The 22,466-nt window shown below is 36.2% G+C and overlaps 1 protein-coding gene across 5 annotated transcripts in view; it reads left to right on the top strand.

Moving 5' to 3' along the window:
• The first annotated feature begins 531 nt into the window (after positions 1-531).
• LOC131972962 (AP-3 complex subunit beta-2) overlaps positions 532-22,466 on the top strand; it is a 73,492-nt gene continuing 51,557 nt past the window's right edge. For 3 of the 5 annotated variants that reach the window (XM_059334790.1, XM_059334786.1, XM_059334785.1), the window contains exon 1: positions 10,791-10,806. Coding sequence is in view for 2 of the 5 variants with exons in the window: in XM_059334788.1 (XP_059190771.1) it covers positions 694-806 (113 nt within the window). In the remaining 3 variants the exon portion in view is untranslated. Of the gene's footprint in view, positions 807-10,790; positions 10,807-22,466 lie in introns of those variants that run through there. The other 2 variants (XM_059334788.1, XM_059334787.1) reach the window with 1 other exon arrangement.

The raw sequence follows: 22,466 nt of genomic DNA, 5'->3' as shown, positions 1-22,466 counted from the left end.
GAGCTAATAAAAATAGAAGATTGCATTTCTTTTTAAACTATTTTCCCTCGTTTTAGTAAATGTCTAATTCATGGAGCTAACTTCAATGTTTTTCTTTTTTTGGAAAAATGCTCAAAATTCATGAGTTAGTAAAATTGAGAATATTAAATAAACACTTTCCCCCGTTTTGGAAAAAAAAAAATATCCTCACGAGGTAATATCATCTTTAAAAAAATATGTTTCTTAAATATCTTAAATATATCTTATTAATTTATGAACCTTATAAAAAAAAAAAGACAGTGGTGATAGGAAGTTGAAAATCAGATTTCCGCTTCTATCTGCGGCTTTTTCATTATCTCCATATTTTAGACATTTTACAAATCCACACCAATGTGTATTTAATTAACCCAAAAACGTTTTGATTTTCCCATTTGATAACTATTAAAACCAACGACAAGGTTATAATTTAAATCCCAGAGATTGCTGTAAATTGCTTGGACAGGCGGTAGAAGAGATCGCGTTTCCGGTACGGATCGGGCAGTGACGACCGACGCCTCCCCCCTCCTCCTTCTCCCATCATGCCCCTCTGCAGCGAGCATCTCGGAGATAACGGCGGTGTGTGTGTGCGCCTTTAAGAGCCGTATATCCTGCTGCCCTCTGCACTAAATCTCCATCGCTGCTCTGTGAGGGAAAATAACACGGAAAGCCACGGCAATGTCCGCCAGCTCCGCTTTCAACGATGAGAAGGGGGGCTCGTCCAGCGTCGGGGAGCCGGAATATGGTCACGACCCGGCGAGCGGAGGGATCTTCTCCTCCGACTACAAAAGGTAGGGAGCCACCTGCCTGACGCCGTTTTTATTAGTCATATTGTGGGGATGTAAACCGGGGCAGCTAATGGCGGGGGAGGTGCACTGTGGATGTGGTTTCCTGTCTCTCTGCATGCACAAAAAGTGATTTCTTAAATCTCTAAATGCGGACTAGAACAAGCTGAAGTTTGTTTGTTGTGAGGCCAGTGATTTTAAAGCGGTGTCTGGTTTCTGGGGGTTGAATGTCTCACCGTGATTTGGTCGCTCCGGCTGCAGCCTCAGATGGTGATCAGAGCCGCTGATGGGCTGGAAAAGGCATTACTGCTTCATGTGTGTGTGTGTTTAAAGCTTTTAAAGCTTCGGTGTGCTTGTATTTATGAAATGTGTTGTGATTGGAGCTGGGAAAGGCCCGTCAGATGAGGATGCCAGGCCTCAGCTCCAGCGCTTTCAGCACCACCCCTGCTGGACAGCGCGCAGAGCGGCAGCTCGCTGAGAGGCTGTCGGGTAGGGGAGACCGGGGAGGGCTGAACACTGAGTGTCCCAGCACCACCGGGGCTCGAACCAGTATTCACATTACTCACTTTACTTACTTGCATATCGTCACACTGTTAAAATAATCGCCTAAGTCGTTTTTCGTCAAAATTGTTGTGTTTTTTTTTTGCCTAAATCATCTCCTCAAACCAATCGCCTCCATCCTCAGTTGATCAGATCATGTGATTTTACCCCTTTAAGATAATGGCCTATGTCAAGTGTGTGACTTAAGCAGATTTATTATGCCTAAGTCAAAATAAAATGTGACTTAGGCAATTTTTTTTTAACATGCCTTTGTGACTTAAGCAAGATATGGTAACATTTTATTTTGAAGGTGACATGAACGTGTCATAAACATGACATGGGATGTGTCATGAACATTAATGACACTTTGAAGTAACATTAATGCTCATGATACTTGTCATGTCATGTTTCTGACAGGCTTGTGTCACTCTTATGTAGACACCTTCAAAATAAAGTGTTACCATATCTTGCTTAAGTCACAAAGGCATGTTCAAAAAATTGGCATTTAAGTAATTTATTTCTCTTAAGTGACATAATTTACACACAGTGTTATTACTATGACAATAGCCACCCTTTGTTACATCCTTTTTGAGTGAAATTATCAATAAATATGTGTCATATGTTACATTTTTGGTGAAGTTTTTTGTGTTGCCTGCAAAACTTGAAAAAATGAGTTAGCCGATTATTTTAACAGGGTGACGATATGAGTCAATATCACTATAAAGTGCCTTTTGTAGTCCTCATCAGAATCGCTCAGTCATCATGAAGATAGATAGATAGATAGATAGATAGATAGATAGAAAGAAATACTTTATTATTCCCCGCAGGGAAATTGTGTTCGTCACAGCAGATCCCAAACAACAAGTCAGACAGAAATGGCAAGAGAAGAGAAAACATTTGAACACTATACATATGGTCACATCAAAAGAGAAAAATCATTAACACTATACACTTTACAATGTAACACTATATACATGGGGTATAAATAACAGTTAAATAAAACCAGTGACAGTAAAATAAAGACCAAGTAACCTTAAACTAAAAAAACAAGTAACTGTTAAATAAAAAAAATTATAAGAGAGTTAGTGTTTATGTGAGACTGTCCAGAGCAGAGACACTGATTGTTAAAGTGCAGTACGCATGTGAGGGAACTGTAGCACTGAGGCACATTTTAACTGAGGAAAATGTAGCAAAAATAATGAAACTCTGATGTCTTATTATAAATGGCCAAACATTTACACACATATCAGTACAATGATAAGTCTCCTAAAATGTGTTTCCTTCATTTTATGTTATTTTTTTCATTGGATGTACATGGTTTTGGCACACACTGCTCTACTTACTACAGTGTGTGTGTACTCAGTGGTTAAATTATATTGATTAAAAAAACATTGATTTGAACTCAATGATTGTCCATTGTTCAATCATTGAGTTTCAAAAGCATAAATGTAAATTTATATTAATTTATTAACCTTATAAAAAAGACATTGGTGACAGAAAGTCTGGTTCTACTGTGTGTCCCAGCACCAGGGCTGGAACAAGTATTCAGATTACTCACTTTACTTACTTGATTACGACCAAAATGTCTAATGTAATCATCTTCAAATGGTATGGGGAATTAGGAGACAGATGTACGTATAATATTTTAAGATATACAGTCAAATTTATCCAGATACAGTCTGAGCGGTGGGGGAAGAAGTATACAGATAATTGACCGCGGTAAAAGTACTAATACCACACTGAAATTACTGCATTCAAAATGTACTGAAGTAAAAGTACAAACGTATCGGCATCAAAATGTACTTAAAGTATCAAAAGTAAAAGTACTTGCAGAATGGACCCACTTAAATTGTTTGACATAATATTATATTATTATTATTGAAGTATTTATGCAAGCAGCATTTTACTGGTGTCAATGTAAGACTCATTTTAACTACTAAATACACTGTTATGTGGTTTAATTTATAAACATGTCTCATCACTTTAAATTAATCATGTTTTTCATGTTAGATCTCGATCTGATAAGTAACTAAAGCTGTCAGCTAAATGTAAATGAAAAGTGCAATATCTGCCCCTTAAATGTAGTGGAGTAGAAGAAAAGTTACAGAAAAGGGAAATACTCAAATAAAGTACAAGTACCTCAAAATTGTACAGTAAACATGTCCAGTATTCCTGTCTTGCTTGGCTCCAGAGAACAGGAGCCCTGCAGCTCGCTCAGCTAAATGTCATGCAGTCATTATTAATGTCATTAAAGACACCTGTGCTTCTCCTGTGAAAGAGGCTTTATTGTTGGAGCCGTGCAGGCAATTATGCACCAATAAGAATGATTAGGGTGTTTGTTTCTGCTCACAAAGACGCTGAATCATCTGGCTCTTCTCATTTATCAGTTTATAAACTCCTTCCTCCAATGGAACGTCATTTAAAGAGTTCCTGCTTGTAAACTCGGTGCAAATCCATCTACATCGAGTGTATGAAGAAGAATTAATCTGACGTCACAGCCATCAAAACGCACGTTATAAATGTTAAACCATCACCTGGGAGCAGTGTTGTAGTCAAGACCACCTAAAGCGAGACCAAGTCAAGACCAACACCAGTCCCAGCCGTCTCCGTTAGTGCTACTTTGCAGAATTTACAAGTTACGCTGTGTTTTCTTTTTTTGTAGTTGTGCGCAGAAAATTCTTTGTGGTTCAGGTAACCAAGTTTAATTACAGACGACTTTTCAGCCGTTAACGGTGACAACAATTTCAAATGATATATGAGTCACGTTATTGGTTGTAATCGCAACAATACAATTTACGCAAAATGACAGTAACGATGTTAACAAATAAATCAAAAAATGCACAGTCGGGTCTTGACCGGTCTTGAAATAAAATCCAGAGTCCGCTTTGTCTGAGACCGAGACAAGACCGAGTAAAAACGCAGTCGATTCCGATACGAGACTGAGATATTCAAAAAGTGGTCTGTATTTGATCAAATTAATCCAAAACTTGTTCTGCAAACATTCCCAAACACAAAATTGCAACAAAATAAAATGTATAACAGCGTCTGTTAGGTCATGCGCCATGAGAGTCCAGTTGTATACGTTATACACAAAATAAAGCATCAGTTTGTTATTGTCAGCCATGTTTTTATGTGTACATTTGGTGTTCTGAGCCTGGAACGTTTTCAGGTTGGAAGTTGAAAATTTAAACTTCAATTCAGACCTCCGATGTGGCACAGGAGTGCAGTTTAGTCCCTCCCATCTGAGATACGAGCGGAGGAGGCTAGGAAGAGACACGAGGACAGAGGAGTCGAGCCAACAGAATGTCACAAAATGAGACAAACTTGTTTTGCTGCTGTGATTTTAAATATGAGGTGTGGCACAGCTGCTTCATCTGTCCAGCGTTGCTCCCTCTTCCTGTGTCGAACACGACGCCTGTCCTTGGTCAAAGCTCCTCCACATGCATTTTAGAAATTGAGACACAAAATGGTGCGCTGAAATTGATTCCTGGGTCACAGGCAGGAGGACGGAGGAGAAAGGAGATAAGGAGGCACAAAATAGAGAAATGAGAGGATCCTGATGTCTGTCTGTGTTGTTTTTATTTTACTCCGTCCGTCCCTCGGCCCCTGCGCTGCCATTCTCCATCTGTCCACCAGATGTCCTCAGACTTTCCTACCTGTCCCACTCACCTGCTCACCTGTTTCAGCGTTCCCTCATCAGCCTGCAGTATATAACCTTTTCCTCTCATTCCCTGTTAGATTATCAGTGCTTCTTATGCTTTGGATTTACTTTTATCAGCTGTGAAGTTCGGCTCTATAGCTCGCTCTGTTGGCCCGTCAGCAAAACTTTCCCCACCCGTTTGTTGGGGATGTGATGCCTCAAAGTGGGCCGCTGTAGTGTTGTAGTCAAGACCGCACCAACCGAGACCAAGACATTACTGGGACCAGAGAGTACAGAGACCAAGCCCATATATATCAAAGGAAAATCAAAACAAAACATAAAAATGTGAGTTTTCTTTATTTTTAAGTTTATATTTAAATAAATGCGACAACAAAAACAATCTTTGCTCTGTTGTTTTCAGAGCAGCACAATGATTTGAAGTTATTAGCTGTTTTTGAGGGGGTCCTTTTTCACTCTTATCAGTAAGGCATCGACAAAAAGCCTATCAGCGGTGGTCTTGACCGGTCTCGTTAAAAAAAAAAGAGTCCGCCCAGTCCGAGACAAGACCTAGTAAAATGCCCTCAATTCTGAGATAAGACCAAGAACCTCAAAAAATGGTCTCAAGACCAAGACCAATCTCGAGTAAGACAACACTAGGGTGCTGATAGAGAGATGAGAAGTCAAAGGTCAGTTGCCATTTTAAGAGGCTGAATAATGAAAAATGCTGTTCAACTTTCCATTAAAATCCAGTCCAAGATGCACAAATGATCAAAGTCCTTCTGTTGAATTCCTTTACCCCAACACTTTCTTTGGTGGCCACAGTTTTTTGCTCTAGGAGGCTGAAATGTGTGGTGTAAATCAAGTGTTTATCAGGTTAATGAGGCTGTATGTGTGTGTGTGTGTGTGTGTGTGTGTGTGTGTGTGTGTGTGTGTGTGTGTGTGTGTGTGTGTGTGTGCAGGGATGCGTTGATGATGTGCATATATGTAAAAAATGATTGTGTAAATTACGATTGCGATAAACTATATTATTGTAATTTTAAGACCAATTGATGCCGCTGATATAATGATAGTATAATAGGATTATAATGCAATTGCCTTTTAATTCTAATTCCAATAAACAATATTCACACGTGAATGTGAACATTTTTTTAAATATCCTCAATAAATAGAATCGCAGAGCAGAAATGACAGAGCATGAAAATGTGTCTCAGTATTTTTTATTTCTGTTCATTTGGCTGAGGGGTTAAAGTGTATAAAATCATGCAAGTGTTGCATTGCCAGGCTTTTATTTTGTGAATTGTTTTGTATGAGTGGAGTCTTGTCTTTAAATTATGTCATTTTAAAACAAACTATATCATCCTTTGTTTCTTCATTAACAAACACCATGCTCCACCGTGTTTCACCAGCAGAGGGCGCTCATTGTTTACAGATGCTGGGTGTCATTTGTAGCTGTGAACTCTGACCTCTGGATGTGGAGGAGGACCGTTTGTTCTTTAATCAGCAGTTATTAGTTGTAACAACTTGTTTATTGAATGAATTCTGCCTTCCTCAGTTTATTTTAGAAGAGCTGGGCGTCGTTGTGGTTGTTAGGTCTCTATCTGTGTTTGTAGAAGTCGATCCCTCCTCAGTGAAAGTAGATTAACCAGTTAGTGTGTAAACACGACGGAGAGCGCTGACTCGGCCTTCGCTGGCGTCTCCTTGGAAACACGCAGATGTGAGACGTTGTTTCAGTCCTCAGACCTTTTCTGTCTCTGATATTATTACTGCCAGCAAACACTTTAACTCCTTCACAAGGTGTTTACTGTCCTTCAGTGTGAAATCACTCCGGTGAGTTTCATGTTGATCCTTGTTGTGGAGCTCTGCAGCACGCTGTTTTCTCCAGCCAGAAAGTCAAATATTAAAGTAGTATGAATTTGTATTTGTATGATAGTTGACTTTCTTTTGGCTGGTGATTCAGGAGGATCTGAGAGTTTTTTTGGGCTGTTTTTGTTCTTCGTTTTATCCTTCAAATGTGACTTTTATATTTCTATCAATCATGTTATGACGTCCCTTAGACATGCCGATGACTAATTATGTTGTTTTAGGGTTTTCTGGCCTGATGAAAGTCAAATATATTGTTTTTTTTAAAGGAACACCTCAACATTTTTGTGATTTTTTCACTTCGTTGCCAAGAGTTAGATGAAGTTTGTCTAAAAAAGCTGAGAACAGGAAACAGCCGGTTGTCACTTTGTTATTAAAGCTCACTAATGATCATTATGCTCCTCTGATTGTCCCATTTCCTAAATTGTAAAGTCATTCTTTTGGATGTTGGAAACAACACGGATACTTCAAAGATGTTAATACGTGTTTAATCCTAAAAGCACTAAAGTGTTTCCTTAGCTGACTTGTTATCAGGTTTAATGCACAAATCTAACAAACAAACTAAAACTAGGTCACTCTAGCCTCTCAAATATGGAGATTCATGCTTTTGTCTGTCTTATATCACATTAAACTGAAACAAAACATTTTATCTTGGACTCTGAGAAACTAGGATTTAAATTATTTTACTATTTTCATGCAAGGTTGTCATGCCATCAGAATTATCATCATGGATATACTAGTTAGAGCCTGAGCGATTTATCAGCTGTTTATTTTTGCTGTACTTCTGTGCAATGACAGATAACTATTCTATTCTATAATATTCTAGGTTATTTGTCTATCTTTTTTGTCTATTTTCATATCTATCGGTAGCAGCATTTATACAACCCTGATTCTGAAAAGTTGCGACAGTTGTGAAATACAGAATGCAATGATTCGCAAGTCCAAAGTTTTTGTTAGTTGCATGTTGCTGATATTGTTTTTACACAATGTATAATAGAAAAACAATGCTTTGGGTAATTAAGAAATAGTTTTAGCTATTTTTAAAATGTATTTATTGTTTATATAAATGGTGAACATCATACAGTACTGAAGTTCATTTAGCTATTTCTTTTATTTATTCTTTATTTTCTCAGTTTTCATTTCTGTTATTGATTGCCAACATTGTATGTTAAATCTTTAAAAAAGTTAAATATGATTTAATTATTTGTTACTAGCTTAAGAAATTAGCCTTCTGACTACCTTTGCAGAGCCACTTCCGTGTAAAAAACTCACAGAAAAGGTCAGTTTTCATTCCAGCTAAAAAACGTACTATATATTGGCCACCATGTTGGTAATCTGTGAATTTTTCCCCTATAAATTTGGTGTAATTTAAATTTAAATTTCCCCATTGTGGGATTAATAAAGTAATCTTCTTCTTTCTTCTCTTCTTCTTAATTATTGGACTCAAAAGTCCTACATCGGTCAAGCTCATATATTTAAAACAGAAGAAAAAGATATTTGATACATTTTTGATGCAGTGTCAAAAAGATCTGTCTGAAACTAAAATAAATATGATTTTTTTGAATTAACAACCTGCAAAGATGCAGATGCAGAAAAAGTCACTGAACAAAAAACAACAGTTGATTTTCCTTCCTGTTGTTTCACGTCTGCAGCCTGTGGTTGAAAACATTATTATAGATCAGTTTCTTCTTCATATCCTTTGTACTTTTGATACTATTGAATGTTGTTGGGATACTGTGAAAACCCTAAAAATGAGAACATAATGTAATGATTTGCACATCCTTTTTTAGCTACATTTATTTAACTGAATACAGTATAAATATATCTAATGCACAAACAGTTTTGTTTTTTGGTGCATTCAGTTTTTATATGTTTTGCAGAGTGTCTAAACATGTAGGAGTATCAATACTTTTATTTTATAAAGCACAATATTAATAGAGAAAATAATCTGTAGCTGAATTGATAATGAAGCTGCAGCTGTATCCAACATTACATCAGTTTTTCCAGCATTAGTAAACAGTCCATATAAAAGCGTTTGTCAGTGTCTGTCAGGGTGATTTACTGTAAATGCTGCAGCCCCGGGGAGTGCTTCCTGGTGACATCACAGGTTAAAAATCACATTAGTCTTCAGCAAATGTCAGCAAATCCTGACTGAGCTGTTACAGATCACAGGAGGAGCATATGTGAATTGTGCTGCGAGGCAGTTATTCTCGCTCGAGCCAAAAAGAAATGAGTGGGAGAGAAAGAGAGAGAAAGAGAGAGAGAGAGAGAGATGTCCTCATCACGACACTGCCAAGAAAGCTGAGTCATGTAAGACCAGGAGAAGAAAAAAAAGGCATCTCTCTGAATATTAAAAATGAATAAGACGGGGGACATTTTTAAACATAATGAGCACGAGGAGGGAGGAATGTTTAAAAGCGTCTGTCGGTATCAGAAAAAGGATTGTTGAAGATAGATACCTTTTACACAATATGGCAGCCATTTATGGACCATTATACTAAATATAACCCCATAATAAAATTAACAAATGTAAATTTTGGAAAACTTGACATCCTTGTATAGTTGTATTATTAAGATTTAAATCTCTTTTATTTGGAAACCTTATTTTTGTTTTGATATTTGATTTGACTCCACCTAGGTTTTTTTGTTTTTGTTGCTTTTATTTTTCTGCTATCATTCTGTTCTTTCGTGTTGATTTTAAGCATAAATGAACATGTGCATTCTTTATTTTTGTATGTGAACGAAAGAGAAAAAAAACCCAGTAAAGAGAAGTTTGAAAAAAAGGCAAGGCAAGTTTATTTGTATAGCACAATTCAACACAAGGTAATTCAAAGTGCTTTACATAAACATTAAAAACAGCAAGACACAATTGAAAACAGTAAAAACAGTCGATTAAAACAGGGAAATAGAAATAAAAATACAAATAAGATCAAATAAGATACAACAGGATAAGAAAAGAGATAAGCCAAACATTGCGTAGTTAAAAAGTAACGGCAGTAGGACCTACTGGTACTAAACCACATCAATATCTCCTGGTACTAAAACCACACAAAAAAGAAAAAAAAAGGATTGTTGGCAGTGAGCTTGTGAGCGAGATTTCACGGTGAAGAGGCGGAGCGGAGATGACAGGGGGGAGTGATAACGTGGCAGAGGACGGGAGAGGCTGTGTCATTGTGTGTGGACATGTTGTATATACACACAGGCAGGCAGAGAGAGAGAGAGAGAGAGAGAGCGAGAGAGAGAGAGAGAGGCTGGTGCAGCAGCAGGAAGCAGCAGGAGTCGCGAGAGGAGAGGCAAATAAAACTCCACGCCCCTCTCTGTGCCGAGCATCCATTTACTGAGCAGCAGATGTCTGCTGCTTCGCTGGATGCGTACCGACTCAGCAGTAACAGAAGAAAAGAAAAAAAACCCCACAGTGCACCGGGGCTCTGCTGGATTTGGATTACAGCTCTCAGGAGTATTTTACCACCGAGGAGCATTTCTGAGGAGGTGTGTTGCATCATTTTATCCGTGCAGAGAAATGTCCACGTTGGATAATAAAGTCGGAGGGAAGGAGGCGCTCCGTGCTGTGTGACGAGCATCATCCAGCTGATTAACACCAGAGGAGTGGCGTGAGAAAACTGCAGTCTTTTCCTACTTTTACCTGCCTGGGATTCTACAGGTTGCTGTTCAAGTTTCAAACATGACCACCATGCAGAAGCTGCTGCAGCAGCTGCCGGTGAACGCCGTCAACATGGTGAAGACGGTGCAGAGTCAGGTCCAGGGCCAGGAGGAGGACAAGAGCCCCGTGCTGACCCCGGACGGGGGGCAGCAGGCCTGGTACAGCGCCCTGCAGCCGGACGAGCTGCGACACCTGCGATCTGGAGGTACAGGAGGAGGAGGAGGAGGAGGTGGTGACCATGAGGAGCGAGCTTCAGGGGAGGACGGTGGAGGAGGTGGCGGCAGTTTCCAAACTCAACCTCTGCGGTAGGAAATCCAGGAGAATCCAGACCTGTTGACCGCTTTATTTTCAGTAGGGACGGGAATAATTTATCAGTGATCGATTAATGGTCGCTAAGAATTTGTTCGATCACGTGGATTCCTTAATCGATCGGTGTATTTCTTAATTTAAATTTTATTTATGACTGCAACACACGCAGAGCGTTCAGTTCTGCGGCTGTACGTCAATCAGCCAATGAGCTGAGAATTAAGTTGGATAAAGCTACAGTTTGCAATCTTAAAGCTGCAATAACAACTATGAAAGTTTTTTAATTGTTATTGCAGCTTTCAGTTTGCAAACTGTTGCTTTTTTTAATAATAAAACACACAGAAATACAAGAGTATTTATTTAAGCTAAACTAGCTTACTGTATCAAACCTTGCTAGCATGAATTACTAGGTTCAATTTTATTCAAAACATATTTAAACACTAAACACCCTTAAATATGCAAAATTATTGTGAAAACTAACCTCATGCCTCTTTGGGGGCTAAAACATAAAACATTGAACTCCTGGATGTTATCTTTACAGTTTAATCTCAGTTGATTTAGTTTTACAATTGACAGGATCAAGTCTCTTTTCATCCTTTCAAAATAAAAGCGTCCCCTATCAAAACAGGCTTTTGCATCGTCCTGTATATATATCTTTTATTTTGCCCATGTATGCATGCAGCGATTATATATATTATAGATAATCGAGTTGGCAGGTTTCCTCCAAAAGCCCATCACTACTGTCCAAGGCAGATTATTACGAGAATAGTTCTGCAACCAACAACCCTTTTTATCATTAATTCGTAGTTTTCTCAAAAATATTGAAGAATGTCCATGCTAGTCTATACATGTCCATTTATGTCAGTCCAAAACCCAGAGACATTCAGTTATTTTGTAAATTATGGTATCTGTTTGTACCGATGAAAGAATTCAAACATTGGTGACTGAAAGTTCTGCTAAATATTTACAACGTTGTTTACATCATTAATGAACATGGATATTACATGCAGCATTTACATACTCCAGTTAATGTTAACATGTTATTTATTGCGTCTATATATGGACAAATGGAGCTGCTTTTGCCCCCCACCCTGGTGTAAGAGCTTCAACTGGTTTGAGGTTATGCACCTTACTGCTGAGGTTTATTTACAGCTGCTGAAGTGTAGATGGTAGATTGTGCTTCTTCTTTTTCTGTTTAATGGAAGAACCAGCATAGATGTGCATTACCACTGCTAAGTGGACTGAAGTCACTACACTCTGATTCAAACAGCTGTTGGGTTAAGTGTGACATCTAGTGGTTAAATGTGGTATTGTGGTCTGGTTTGGTAGCTCAGGATTACCGGTCCAAACCCTGGTGGCCGACTTGTTGGAATGAAGTCTGTATAATAATAGTGGATGTAGTAACTGTGATGTCAGCTGTTGGATTGCAGATTGCTGTTTCGAAGCCTTGAGTTCTACATTTTGGCGGGTACATGTGCAGAATGAATTAAAAGATGTTACATTGTCAGCTAACGATAGCTAGCTAGCTTGGTTAGCAAGCGACAAGAAGCAAACAATAAGCTTTTAAGCGACCAAAATGTTCCAGTTTACTTTGATGAAGTGAAAACACACAGTGCTGTGGTAGTGACCTGTCAATCATACAGCTGCCCCGCCCTAACCCCTCCCTGCTTCCTGCTCTGTTTGACTCTAAATGGACCATCATTTCCTAAATGAACATCATGCTGTACTGAAGAAGACTTAATACTAACGACTGAGACCATAAACTGATTATGAGAATGTTTACTGAGGTCACAAATCAAGTCAGAAGTTGACTCATTTTCCTGCTGATTTACATACAAACTGACTTCTTTCTGCAGCCAGTGGAGTCGCCCCCTGCTGGACAATAGAGAGAATGCAGGTTAAAGGCACTTCTTTGCCCCCAAGACTTTAATAATATCAGCATGTTCCATATGTCTTCATCATTAAATGCTACATTAGGAATATCCAAATGGAATATGCTCTTTACGTGACCTGTATTAAATCTGTGATATTGTCATATAAGGAATAATGATGCAATATTAGTGTGCATGTAACTGTAGCCAGCTATATAAAAAGAAAACAAATCCTCACATTGGAGAAGCTGGAGGCAGAAAACGTTTTGTGTTTTTGTTTGTGAACAAAAAAGACTCAAACGATTAATTGATTAGGAAAATAGCTGCAGATTTAATCTCCAGTCTGAAGAAAACAACAAAACTCAGAGACATTTTTAACTTGTCATTTAAACTTGAGACGTTGATTACTTTGAATAATAACAATAATACATTTTATTAGTATAGAGGTTTATAAGGTACTCAAAGACACTTTTCATAATAAAAGACAAAAGCAAGAAACCGTTCAAATAATATCATTAAAAGCAATAAAATAAATTAAATTGGAACCTTTGGTAGAGTAGAAGTTTATGTTTTGATACAGGCCGAGATATGTAAGTTTATATTGATCTTCTTAGCTTCATTAGATATTTATTTGACTTCTAATATCATGCAAAGACCATCGGAGCTGCTTTACTCTGAAATTAATGAGACGGCAGACCTTTCAGACAAACATCAAAGTGCTCCTCAGAAGAAGATTTGCTTTAAGAGAGCTATAATTACACTTTTATTGGGTCATACCTATAAACTAGATTATTCTCACTTTACAGGATGAGAGCGTCACTGAACTTTCAGTCGGTTTTTAAATGTCGACACATTTTACATCTGTCACCGAGTAAAAAAACAAAAAACTTTCAAAGTCTGGGCTTATGTAAAACAGCCTGCTTATAAATGCAAGTCGCAGTCTGATTCATGCAAACACATTTTCATATCTGCTCCGTTTTAATGTAGTTGCGGCCGTGCAGAGCTCTGTTCTCGGCGAGCAGCGTGACTTCGCGTCTGAAGTTTTATCTCTGAATGTCGGAGGCCGACTTCTTCCGGCTGATCTCTGGGCTTTAATGGCGAGTAACCTGACCGCAGGTGGACTCCGCTGAACCACGCAGGGTTAAATAATTCAGAGCTGTTTGTAAATTCAGCTGTTGTTCGGCAGGACGGGACCAAATCCAGAGAAATGAGAGAAGCAGTGTTGGTGTAGAGTTACTGCGGGCACCAACAGGAGGAATAAAAAACCCGAGAGGGTCGATTTTCCTGTCGGTGCTCAACGCGACGCTTTGTTCCTCACATAACTCACCGAGGTGGCTTTTATAATTTGTTAAAATACATCACGGGCCAGCAGAGAGACTGTAAAGTACCCGGAGCTCTACTTTGTCTCCTGGTTCATTCATAACTTTCAACCTTTTAATTCACTGAGCCATTAAACCTCCTGCCACATAAAATACAGTAAGACAGGAGAGTTTCTGTGTTAAATGGTGCAGGAGGGCTTTTACTTTTCTTACAGGCTGTTTAAATGGGAAATAATTCGTCCTTTGTACCCATTTTCTGTTAGCATTGTAATGCTACTGCTTTATTCATTATTGTTGTTGTTATTATTATTATTATTAATCTAGTATAGGGGGAAAATACCAAAGGATAGGCAAAGAAAACAGATGAATAGTTTTTAAGAAAATATATTTATCCAGCTGTACATTTTTGACTATTGTCCAAAATAAAAGAAGTAAAAACGCCTTTTGTTTCAAACAAACACACAAAAAATATTAATATTTTGAGGAAAAACCTCTTGTAGTTACTGTGATTTCAAGTGTGGTAATTACCCAGTGTTTAAGTGGAAAACTGTTAAATATGGTGCAATGTATAATTTGATTAATATTTAATAATAATAATTGGAAGAAGAAGAAGAAGGGATAGTCAGTGCAAATGATCTCTATAAGGCTACAAATCAACTCCTGTTAAAAAAACAAAACAAAAAAACATTCAATAGTGACGTAAAAAAAAACCTCATTTGTTTTTACAATATTGGAAACACTTGGAAAAGTGCCTAAATATATATAAAAATTCTATTTTATTCCAATTTGAAAAGAAAAGAAAAAAAATTCAGCTTGTGCTTTTTATTGTCCATGCTGCCGGGCATTAAACCTGTTAAACTGCACCAAGGACACGTCTGTGTCATAGAGACATGAGAGAAGAGAAGATAATATATAAGATCAGACTTTATTTCAGCAGCTCAAGATACAGACACAGAATAAGAATATATATAAAAAATAAGACATACAGTACAGGCCAAAAGTTTGGACACACCTTCTCATTCAATGCGTTTCCTTAATTTTCATGACTATTTACATTGTAGATTCATCAAAACTATTAATGAACACATGTGGAATTATGTACTTAACAAAAAAGTGTGAAATAACTGAAAACATGTCTTATATTCTAGTAAGCAAAGGGTGGTTACTTTGAGGAATCTAAAATACAAGACATGTTTTCAGTTATTTCACACTTTTTTGTTAAGTACATAATTCCACATGTGTTCATTCATAGTTTTGATGCCTTCAGTGAGAATCTACAATGTAAATAGTCATGAAAATAAAGAAAACGCATTGAATGAGAAGGTGTGTCCAAACTTTTGGCCTGTACTGTATACATACATTATATACACATTATATACATACATTTCTGCTATTCGGCATTTATTATTAATATGTATTTTTTGTGTTTGTTTGTTTGTTTTCCTTTGAGACATTTTTTTTTTTTTTTTTTGCATTTTACAGATATTGCACATTGGATAAAAATATATTTTAGCATGTTAAATAGGTTAAATAAGTTGTTGTTTGTAGTAATATGAACATCAATGAATAAATGTATTTAAATATATGCAGAGATATACACAGTGTAGTGTAAGTGGTATATGACAAATATAATACAGGGAAAAAAACACATTAGGCCGGATGTGGTCGGATGTAATCAGAGATAGAGCAAATAAATAAAGCAGTAAAGTAAAAACAAACAGTGCTGTATTATGTGGAGCTGCTGTTAAACAGTCTGATTGCAGCCGGTATGAACGACCTGCAGAATCGTTCTTTCCTGCATGTTTTCTCTTTTCTTCTAGCCATTCTCATGCTGTTTACACAGAGCTGCAGGACCTACTATATGTTTTATATATATTTCATTTACTGCAGTGAAAAATGAGGCCACAGTGAGTAAAATGTGACAGGAGCAAAAAAAAAAAAGAAAAGAAGAAAAGCCCTGAAACCACTTCCATAAATAGACGGTTAGTAAAGTGGGAATAAAGAATAAATAAATGAGTAGTTTGATATTAAAAGAGTCGAGGTTATGTCCGTGTGTTTATGTATATTGTTCTGTTATAATTAGGCTTGTCACGATACTAAAATGTTCAACTCCATACCGATACTCAGGAAAATATTCGATACTCGATACCACAAGGATAAAAACAAAGACCCCAAAATTTAACAGAAATATTTTTAACAACAAGAAAAATGCAACAGAACCACAGGTTAAATATTTATAATAAAAAACAGTTGTGCAAAAAGAATCTGCAACTATAATAACAAACTTCAGATACTCGATACTTTTGAAAATGAGTATCGTATCTGGATACAACGTTTTAGTATCGATACTTTTTTGAGTATCGATACTTTTTTAACAACCCTAGTTATAATAACAACACTATAACTTTTACTAATAACGGATGTGCAACTCGTCTGTGGTTGCAAATTGCTGATAATTCCCCTCTGACAGCTTTAATGTTTGGCCTCCGCTTCAGCAAATGTAATCAATGTGTTGAGGTCTGGTTTTAATTGGATCTGCAGTAGGCCTGTTTGTCAGCAAACATGAATCCCTGTCATGTTATTAATTAGTCGGGCTGATCGAGGCGCCGCGCGGCAAATTAAGTCGGCTCGGATGTTACATGTCGGCAGCTAAAACACACAAAGTGAAAGGAAGGTTTTACCTGTAAAGTTGGTCTGTGAATCAGAATCCAGCTTCCTGTTTGTTGATGTCACGCTGAGAGATGATGTCGGCTGTTTTGCTTTCAGCTGTAGGTTTTATGTTTATCGATTTAAGAGCGAGAACATACAAAAACTTTAGCAAAAACTAAATTACTTAAAAAAGACACAAAATGACCAAAAAAGACACAAAATTACAAAAAAAGACACATTATGACCAAAAAAAGACACAAAATTACAAAAAAAGACACAAAATGACTGAAAAAACACTAAATTACTTTAAAAATACTTTACAAAATACACAGAATTACCAAAAAGACACAAAATTATTTTAGAAAGACATAAAATGACAGAAAAAAACGAAATTACTTAAAAAGACACAAAATGACCAAAAAAGACACAAAATGACAGAAATAAACTAAATTACTTAAAAAGACACAAAATTACCAAAAAAGATACAAAATTACCAATAAAGACACAAAATTACTAAAAAAAAAGACACAAAATGACAGAAAAAAAACTAAATTACTTAAAAAGACACAAAATTACCAAAAAGGACACAAAATTACAAAAAAAAGACAAAATTACCAAAAAAAGACAGTCAGTGTTTTTCTTTAGTTTTAAATAATGTTTTGCTAAAACACACAAAGTGAAAGGAAGGTTTTACCTGTAAAGTTGGTCTGTGAATCAGAATCCAGCTTCCTGTTTGTTGATGTCACGCTGAGAGATGATGTCGGCTGTTTTCTTTCAGCTGTAGGTTTTATGTTTATCGATTTAAGAGTGAGAACATACAGAGAACAAGGTCAGAGGAACATCATGCAGCAGCAGCTTGTTCAGTGAGCTGCTGTCTTTTATATCAGATTCTTCCTGTGAGAAGCTCAGACAGCAACATGTGAATCCTACAACAGACCGAGGTTATTATAGTTAACGAAAACTAACGAAATAACGAAAACTAGAATTGAAAAAACATTTTCGTTAACTGAAATAAAAACAAAAACTAGAGTTTTTAAAAAAAAAAAGATAACTAACTGAAACTGTATTTTGTGGTTACAAAACTAACTAAAATTATAGTGAAAATGTCCTTCGTTTTCGTCTTTGTCAACTTTTTTCATTCATAATTCAGAGTTTCTATTTGAACATGCAACACATGGTAAATATGTTTACTGAGACTTTGATGTCTACACTCAAACCAAAATTCAAATCACCCGCAACTGTAAGAGTTAATAACCTTATTGGGGCTGAGATGATAAACCAAAGGAAATAAAGGCAAATTTATTATGACCTCTTTGAATCTGGCACCGAACACATACCCATTAAAAAAAACCTAAAACTAACACTAAAACTAATAAAAACTAAACTAAAACTAGAAAACTCACTCTAAAAAGCTAACTAACTGAATTTTAAAACAAAAATTCACAACGAAATTAAAACTAAAACTAATGAAAAATCCAAAACTATTATAACCTTGCAACAGACGATTAACAGTTAGAGTTGGAGGAAAAAAAACGTTAAAATGCGACAAATGCAGTTTAGCATCTGACCAGAAGTGCAGATTATGTACTTATGAACAAGAATATGTAGATATAGTGCAAGGTTATAATAGTTTTGGATTTTTCATCAGTTTTAGTTTTAATTTCTTTGTGATTTTTTGTTTTCAAATTCAGTTAGTTTTAATGAGTTTTTAGAGTCAGTTTGCTAGTTTTAATTAGTTTTTATTTTTGAGAAAATGCTTAATTTTATTTTATTTTTTATTAGATTTAGTGTTAGTTTAAGTTTTTGTAATGGGGTATTTGTTGGCTGCCAGATTCAATAAGGTCACAATAAATGTTTCCTTTATTTCCTTTGTCTGATCCATCTCAGCCCCAATAAGTTTATTAAGTCATAAAACCAGATAGATGAAATAGATTTCATATCAACCAAAAAGGTTTACGTATGAAAAAAGTTGACAAAGATGAAAACAAAGGACATTTTCACTATAATTTTAGTTAGTTTTAGTTAGTTTTGTTACCACAAAATACAGTTTCAGTTAGTTATCGTTTTTTCAAAAACTCTCATTTTTATTTTTATTTCAGTTCACAAAAATGTTTTTTTAATTCTAGTTTTCGTTATTTCGTTAGTTTTCGTTAACTATAATAACCTTGATATAGTGCAGATCAAAATATGAGTAATGATTAAAAAAAGACACACAATTATTAAAAAAAGACACAAAATTACCAAAAAAAAGTAATTTAAGGGACCTTCCACACACAACACGGTAAAGTGCCATTCATATAAAACTCACATTAAACTTTCATATCAAGGTGGAGGCCACAAAATATCATCACGAGGGCCGCAATTGGCCCGCGGGCCGCGAGTTTGAGACCCATGACTGTAAATGCATTCTTAAATATCATTGGTGTCACTATAAAAATAAATGAAAACACAAACATGTTAATTAAAACAGTCACACCTGAAATAAATAACTCTAATCTGTAAATGATTCCAAATAAAAAAGACAAAATATGTGAAGTTCCTGAGTGTTTCCTTCAGTTCAGTTCTCTGTCTTAGACATCAAAGGAAAGCTGACGGAGGTTTTCTAGTGGAAGGAAATGTTTCTTATTTCTGTCTCATGGCCAGAGGCCGCCACCCATCATCACCATTTCACAGCAGAAACCAACCAGCAGGATCTTGGTTTCCTGCTTTAGTGTGACTCGTGCTCGTGTCGGGCTCTCGCTGCTTTGGGCGAAGTTATCTTTGCATATTTGTCACCAAGAAAAAACGGCGCCGGCGTCCAAAAATAACCCGTCAGGAGCAGCATTTTATAGATACTGTCAGGTTTTAATTCGACACCCTTTGATGAATTTAGGTTTTGAAGTGTGTGACGAGTGAACTATATTATTCATGCAATTAAATTATTAACACTTTGATGCTCGGTGGAAGCAGGAACACACACACACACACACACACACACACACACATTTAAACTGGAGTCGTGATAAATCATCTGCAGACGCCTCCGTTCTCTGCTGTCACACCAACAAACAGATGAAATGTGGAGTAAACCCCGACAGGGAAAACTTCTGACCACATCAAATAGTTCACAAACTCATTTAAAGTGTTCGGTTCAGTGTGTTTGAAGTAAATATGGTGTTTACTGCGAGATGTGAAGTAAAAAACAAACAAAGTTAAAATTCAATTTCTACCAAAATTTGCTGTTTAGAGTGTTTACATTGAAATTAACTTGATCCCTTAAGCCTTCTTCGGGAATTTTGTACATTTTTTATCAATTTATCTCCACAATATTGTCCATTGCAGGACAATAAAAAGACACTCAGTCCCTTTTCATCTCCAGAACTTGCCTGAAAGTCATCACATTTTTATGTTTTCTTCAGTATTGAAGTAATCCAGTGGTAGTTGTCTGTATTATTGTATAATTTATGGGTACATTGCAATCAGGAACTGCTAAAAGATGATTCTGCAAGCTGTTAATGGTGCCATTTTAGCCCAAATTTATACAAATGCAGGCTAAAAAAACAGGGATCAAATTGTTTCTCACAGCATAATGCATTGAACCCATGAGCACATTTACATAACCCAAATGCATTATGAGATATATATTATATTAAATATGTTACGTTCACCTTTCTCTCACTCACATCCATTTGTTTTACCTTACAGGTTCACAACCCTGTGAATATCCATGTGAACCCACCTCAAAGCTTGAGGCATTCATTTTTGCAGGAACTTTTCTTTTTAGTAATTTAAAAATAAAAATCCATTATCATTAACCCTTACATGTCTTTTATACTCCATTCATGGCCTAAAAAGGCTGCTTCTCTTCTGATGATGGCTCGCCTTGTTAGTGACCTGTCAATCAAAGGTAGCCACGCCCTCAAATCATACAATCCTTTATCTTCTATTTTCTTCTAAATGGGGCCATTATTTACACCAGGGGTGGGCAACTGGAGGCCCGGGGGCCGCATACGGCCCACACCCTCACCTGAAGTGGCCCTCAGTACAACTACATGCATATGAGCATGAAATCTTAAAAGTGCAGTCTAAAAATGCACAAAATGACTTTTTGCAATTAATGTTGGTCTGCTGTTCTTGCACTGAAAAAAAAAGAGAAATCACAATAAGTGGTTATTTTTTATTTGCTTCAAACCTTTTGTATTCCTATTTATACTGTAATACACAGCAAATAATTTGTTTCTTACCAAAATAAAACAAACTTAGATTTAGAAATGTTAAATAATTTATCTTGTTTCAAGAGTTAATTTCTTATTTTAAGTGTACAACATGCTTATTTCTATATTTAATAATCTTAATTTAATAAATCTTGTCAAGGTAAATTATCTGTCCATGCAGCAAGATCATTTCCCTCAGATTTACTGTTTTTATCTGGTTTTTAGACACACCTTTTTTGCAGTGCACATGCATTTGAGCATGAAATATGTTAAGTTACTGCACTGTAAACATATTCAAAATTGCAGTTTCATCATATCTGGTTAAATGCACGCTCCTATATGTGGCCCTGTGGTTGCAGCATTTAAGTTGCCTATCCCTGATTTACAATATTAACATCAGATTGTCTTGAAGATGATTTTTTACTAGTGATTGAGGCCATAGTGTTGTCCTAAAAAACCTTTCTGAGGTAATAAATCAAGTGAGAAGTTTTCTCATTTTGTATTGAAATGAATGGACCTAAATGCTTCTGCAGCCGCCGTCAGCGCCCCCTGCTGGAATTTTTGGCAAAATACAGCTTAAGGCACTTCCTGGTTTCCCTTCCTGCTCCGCCTGGCACTGACGACCTATAAGCCAGTTATTTTTTTGTGAGGACAGTCTGTTTCTATAAATCAGAGAACTAAGTTCCAGCAGCAGAAACTGTTTGTCAGCAGCAGAGACCTTCAGTCAGATTTGTAACAAAGACCCTGCAGGCCGACAGGAAATCACTTAACTGCATTTTATTGCATCTTCTGTTGCCTTGGAAACTAGCAGGTCGAACTGTGCAGCTCTGCAGCTTTAATCTCTTTCAACAAAACTCCACCCGAAGTTTAATGTTTGACTCTTTCACTCAGTCGATTTGAGTTTTGTTCATGAATAGAAGCTTAGATACACAGACACTTTCCAAGTTAAAATCCTTAAAAACAAAAGAACTGAAAAAGACCAAAAAAAGACACAAAATGACAGAAAAAACGAAATTACTTAAAAAAAGACAAAAAATGACCAAAAGAAGACACAAAATGACCAAAAAAAGCACAAAATTACAAAAATAAGACACAAAATGACTGAAAATACACTAAATTACTTTAAAAATACTTTACAAAATACACAGAATTACCAAAAAGACACAAAATTATTTTAAAAAAAGTCACAAAATGATTTAACAAAAGACACAGAATGACTGAAAAAACACCAAATTGCTTTAAAAATACTTTTCAAAATACACAGAATTACCAAAAAGACACAAAATTGTTTTTAAAAAAAGACACAAAATGACCCAAAAAAGACACACAATTACCAAAAAGACACAAAATTATTTTAAAAAAGACACAAAATTACAAAAAAAGACACAGAATTACCAAAAAAGACACAAAATTATTTAAAAAAAAGTCACAAAAAGACACAAAATGATTTAACAAAAGACACAGAATGACTGAAAAAACACTAAATTGCTTTAAAAATACTTTACAAAATACACAGAATTACCAAAAAGACACAAAATTATTTTTTTAAAAAAGACACAAAATGACCCAAAAAAGACACAGAATTACCAAAAAGACACAAAATTATTTAAAAAAAGACACAAAATTA

The sequence above is a fragment of the Centropristis striata genome, chromosome 6 (genome assembly GCF_030273125.1).
Source record: "Centropristis striata isolate RG_2023a ecotype Rhode Island chromosome 6, C.striata_1.0, whole genome shotgun sequence".
Classification (NCBI taxonomy): domain Eukaryota; kingdom Metazoa; phylum Chordata; class Actinopteri; order Perciformes; family Serranidae; genus Centropristis; species Centropristis striata.
This window is presented reverse-complemented; position numbering and strand designations above follow the sequence as displayed.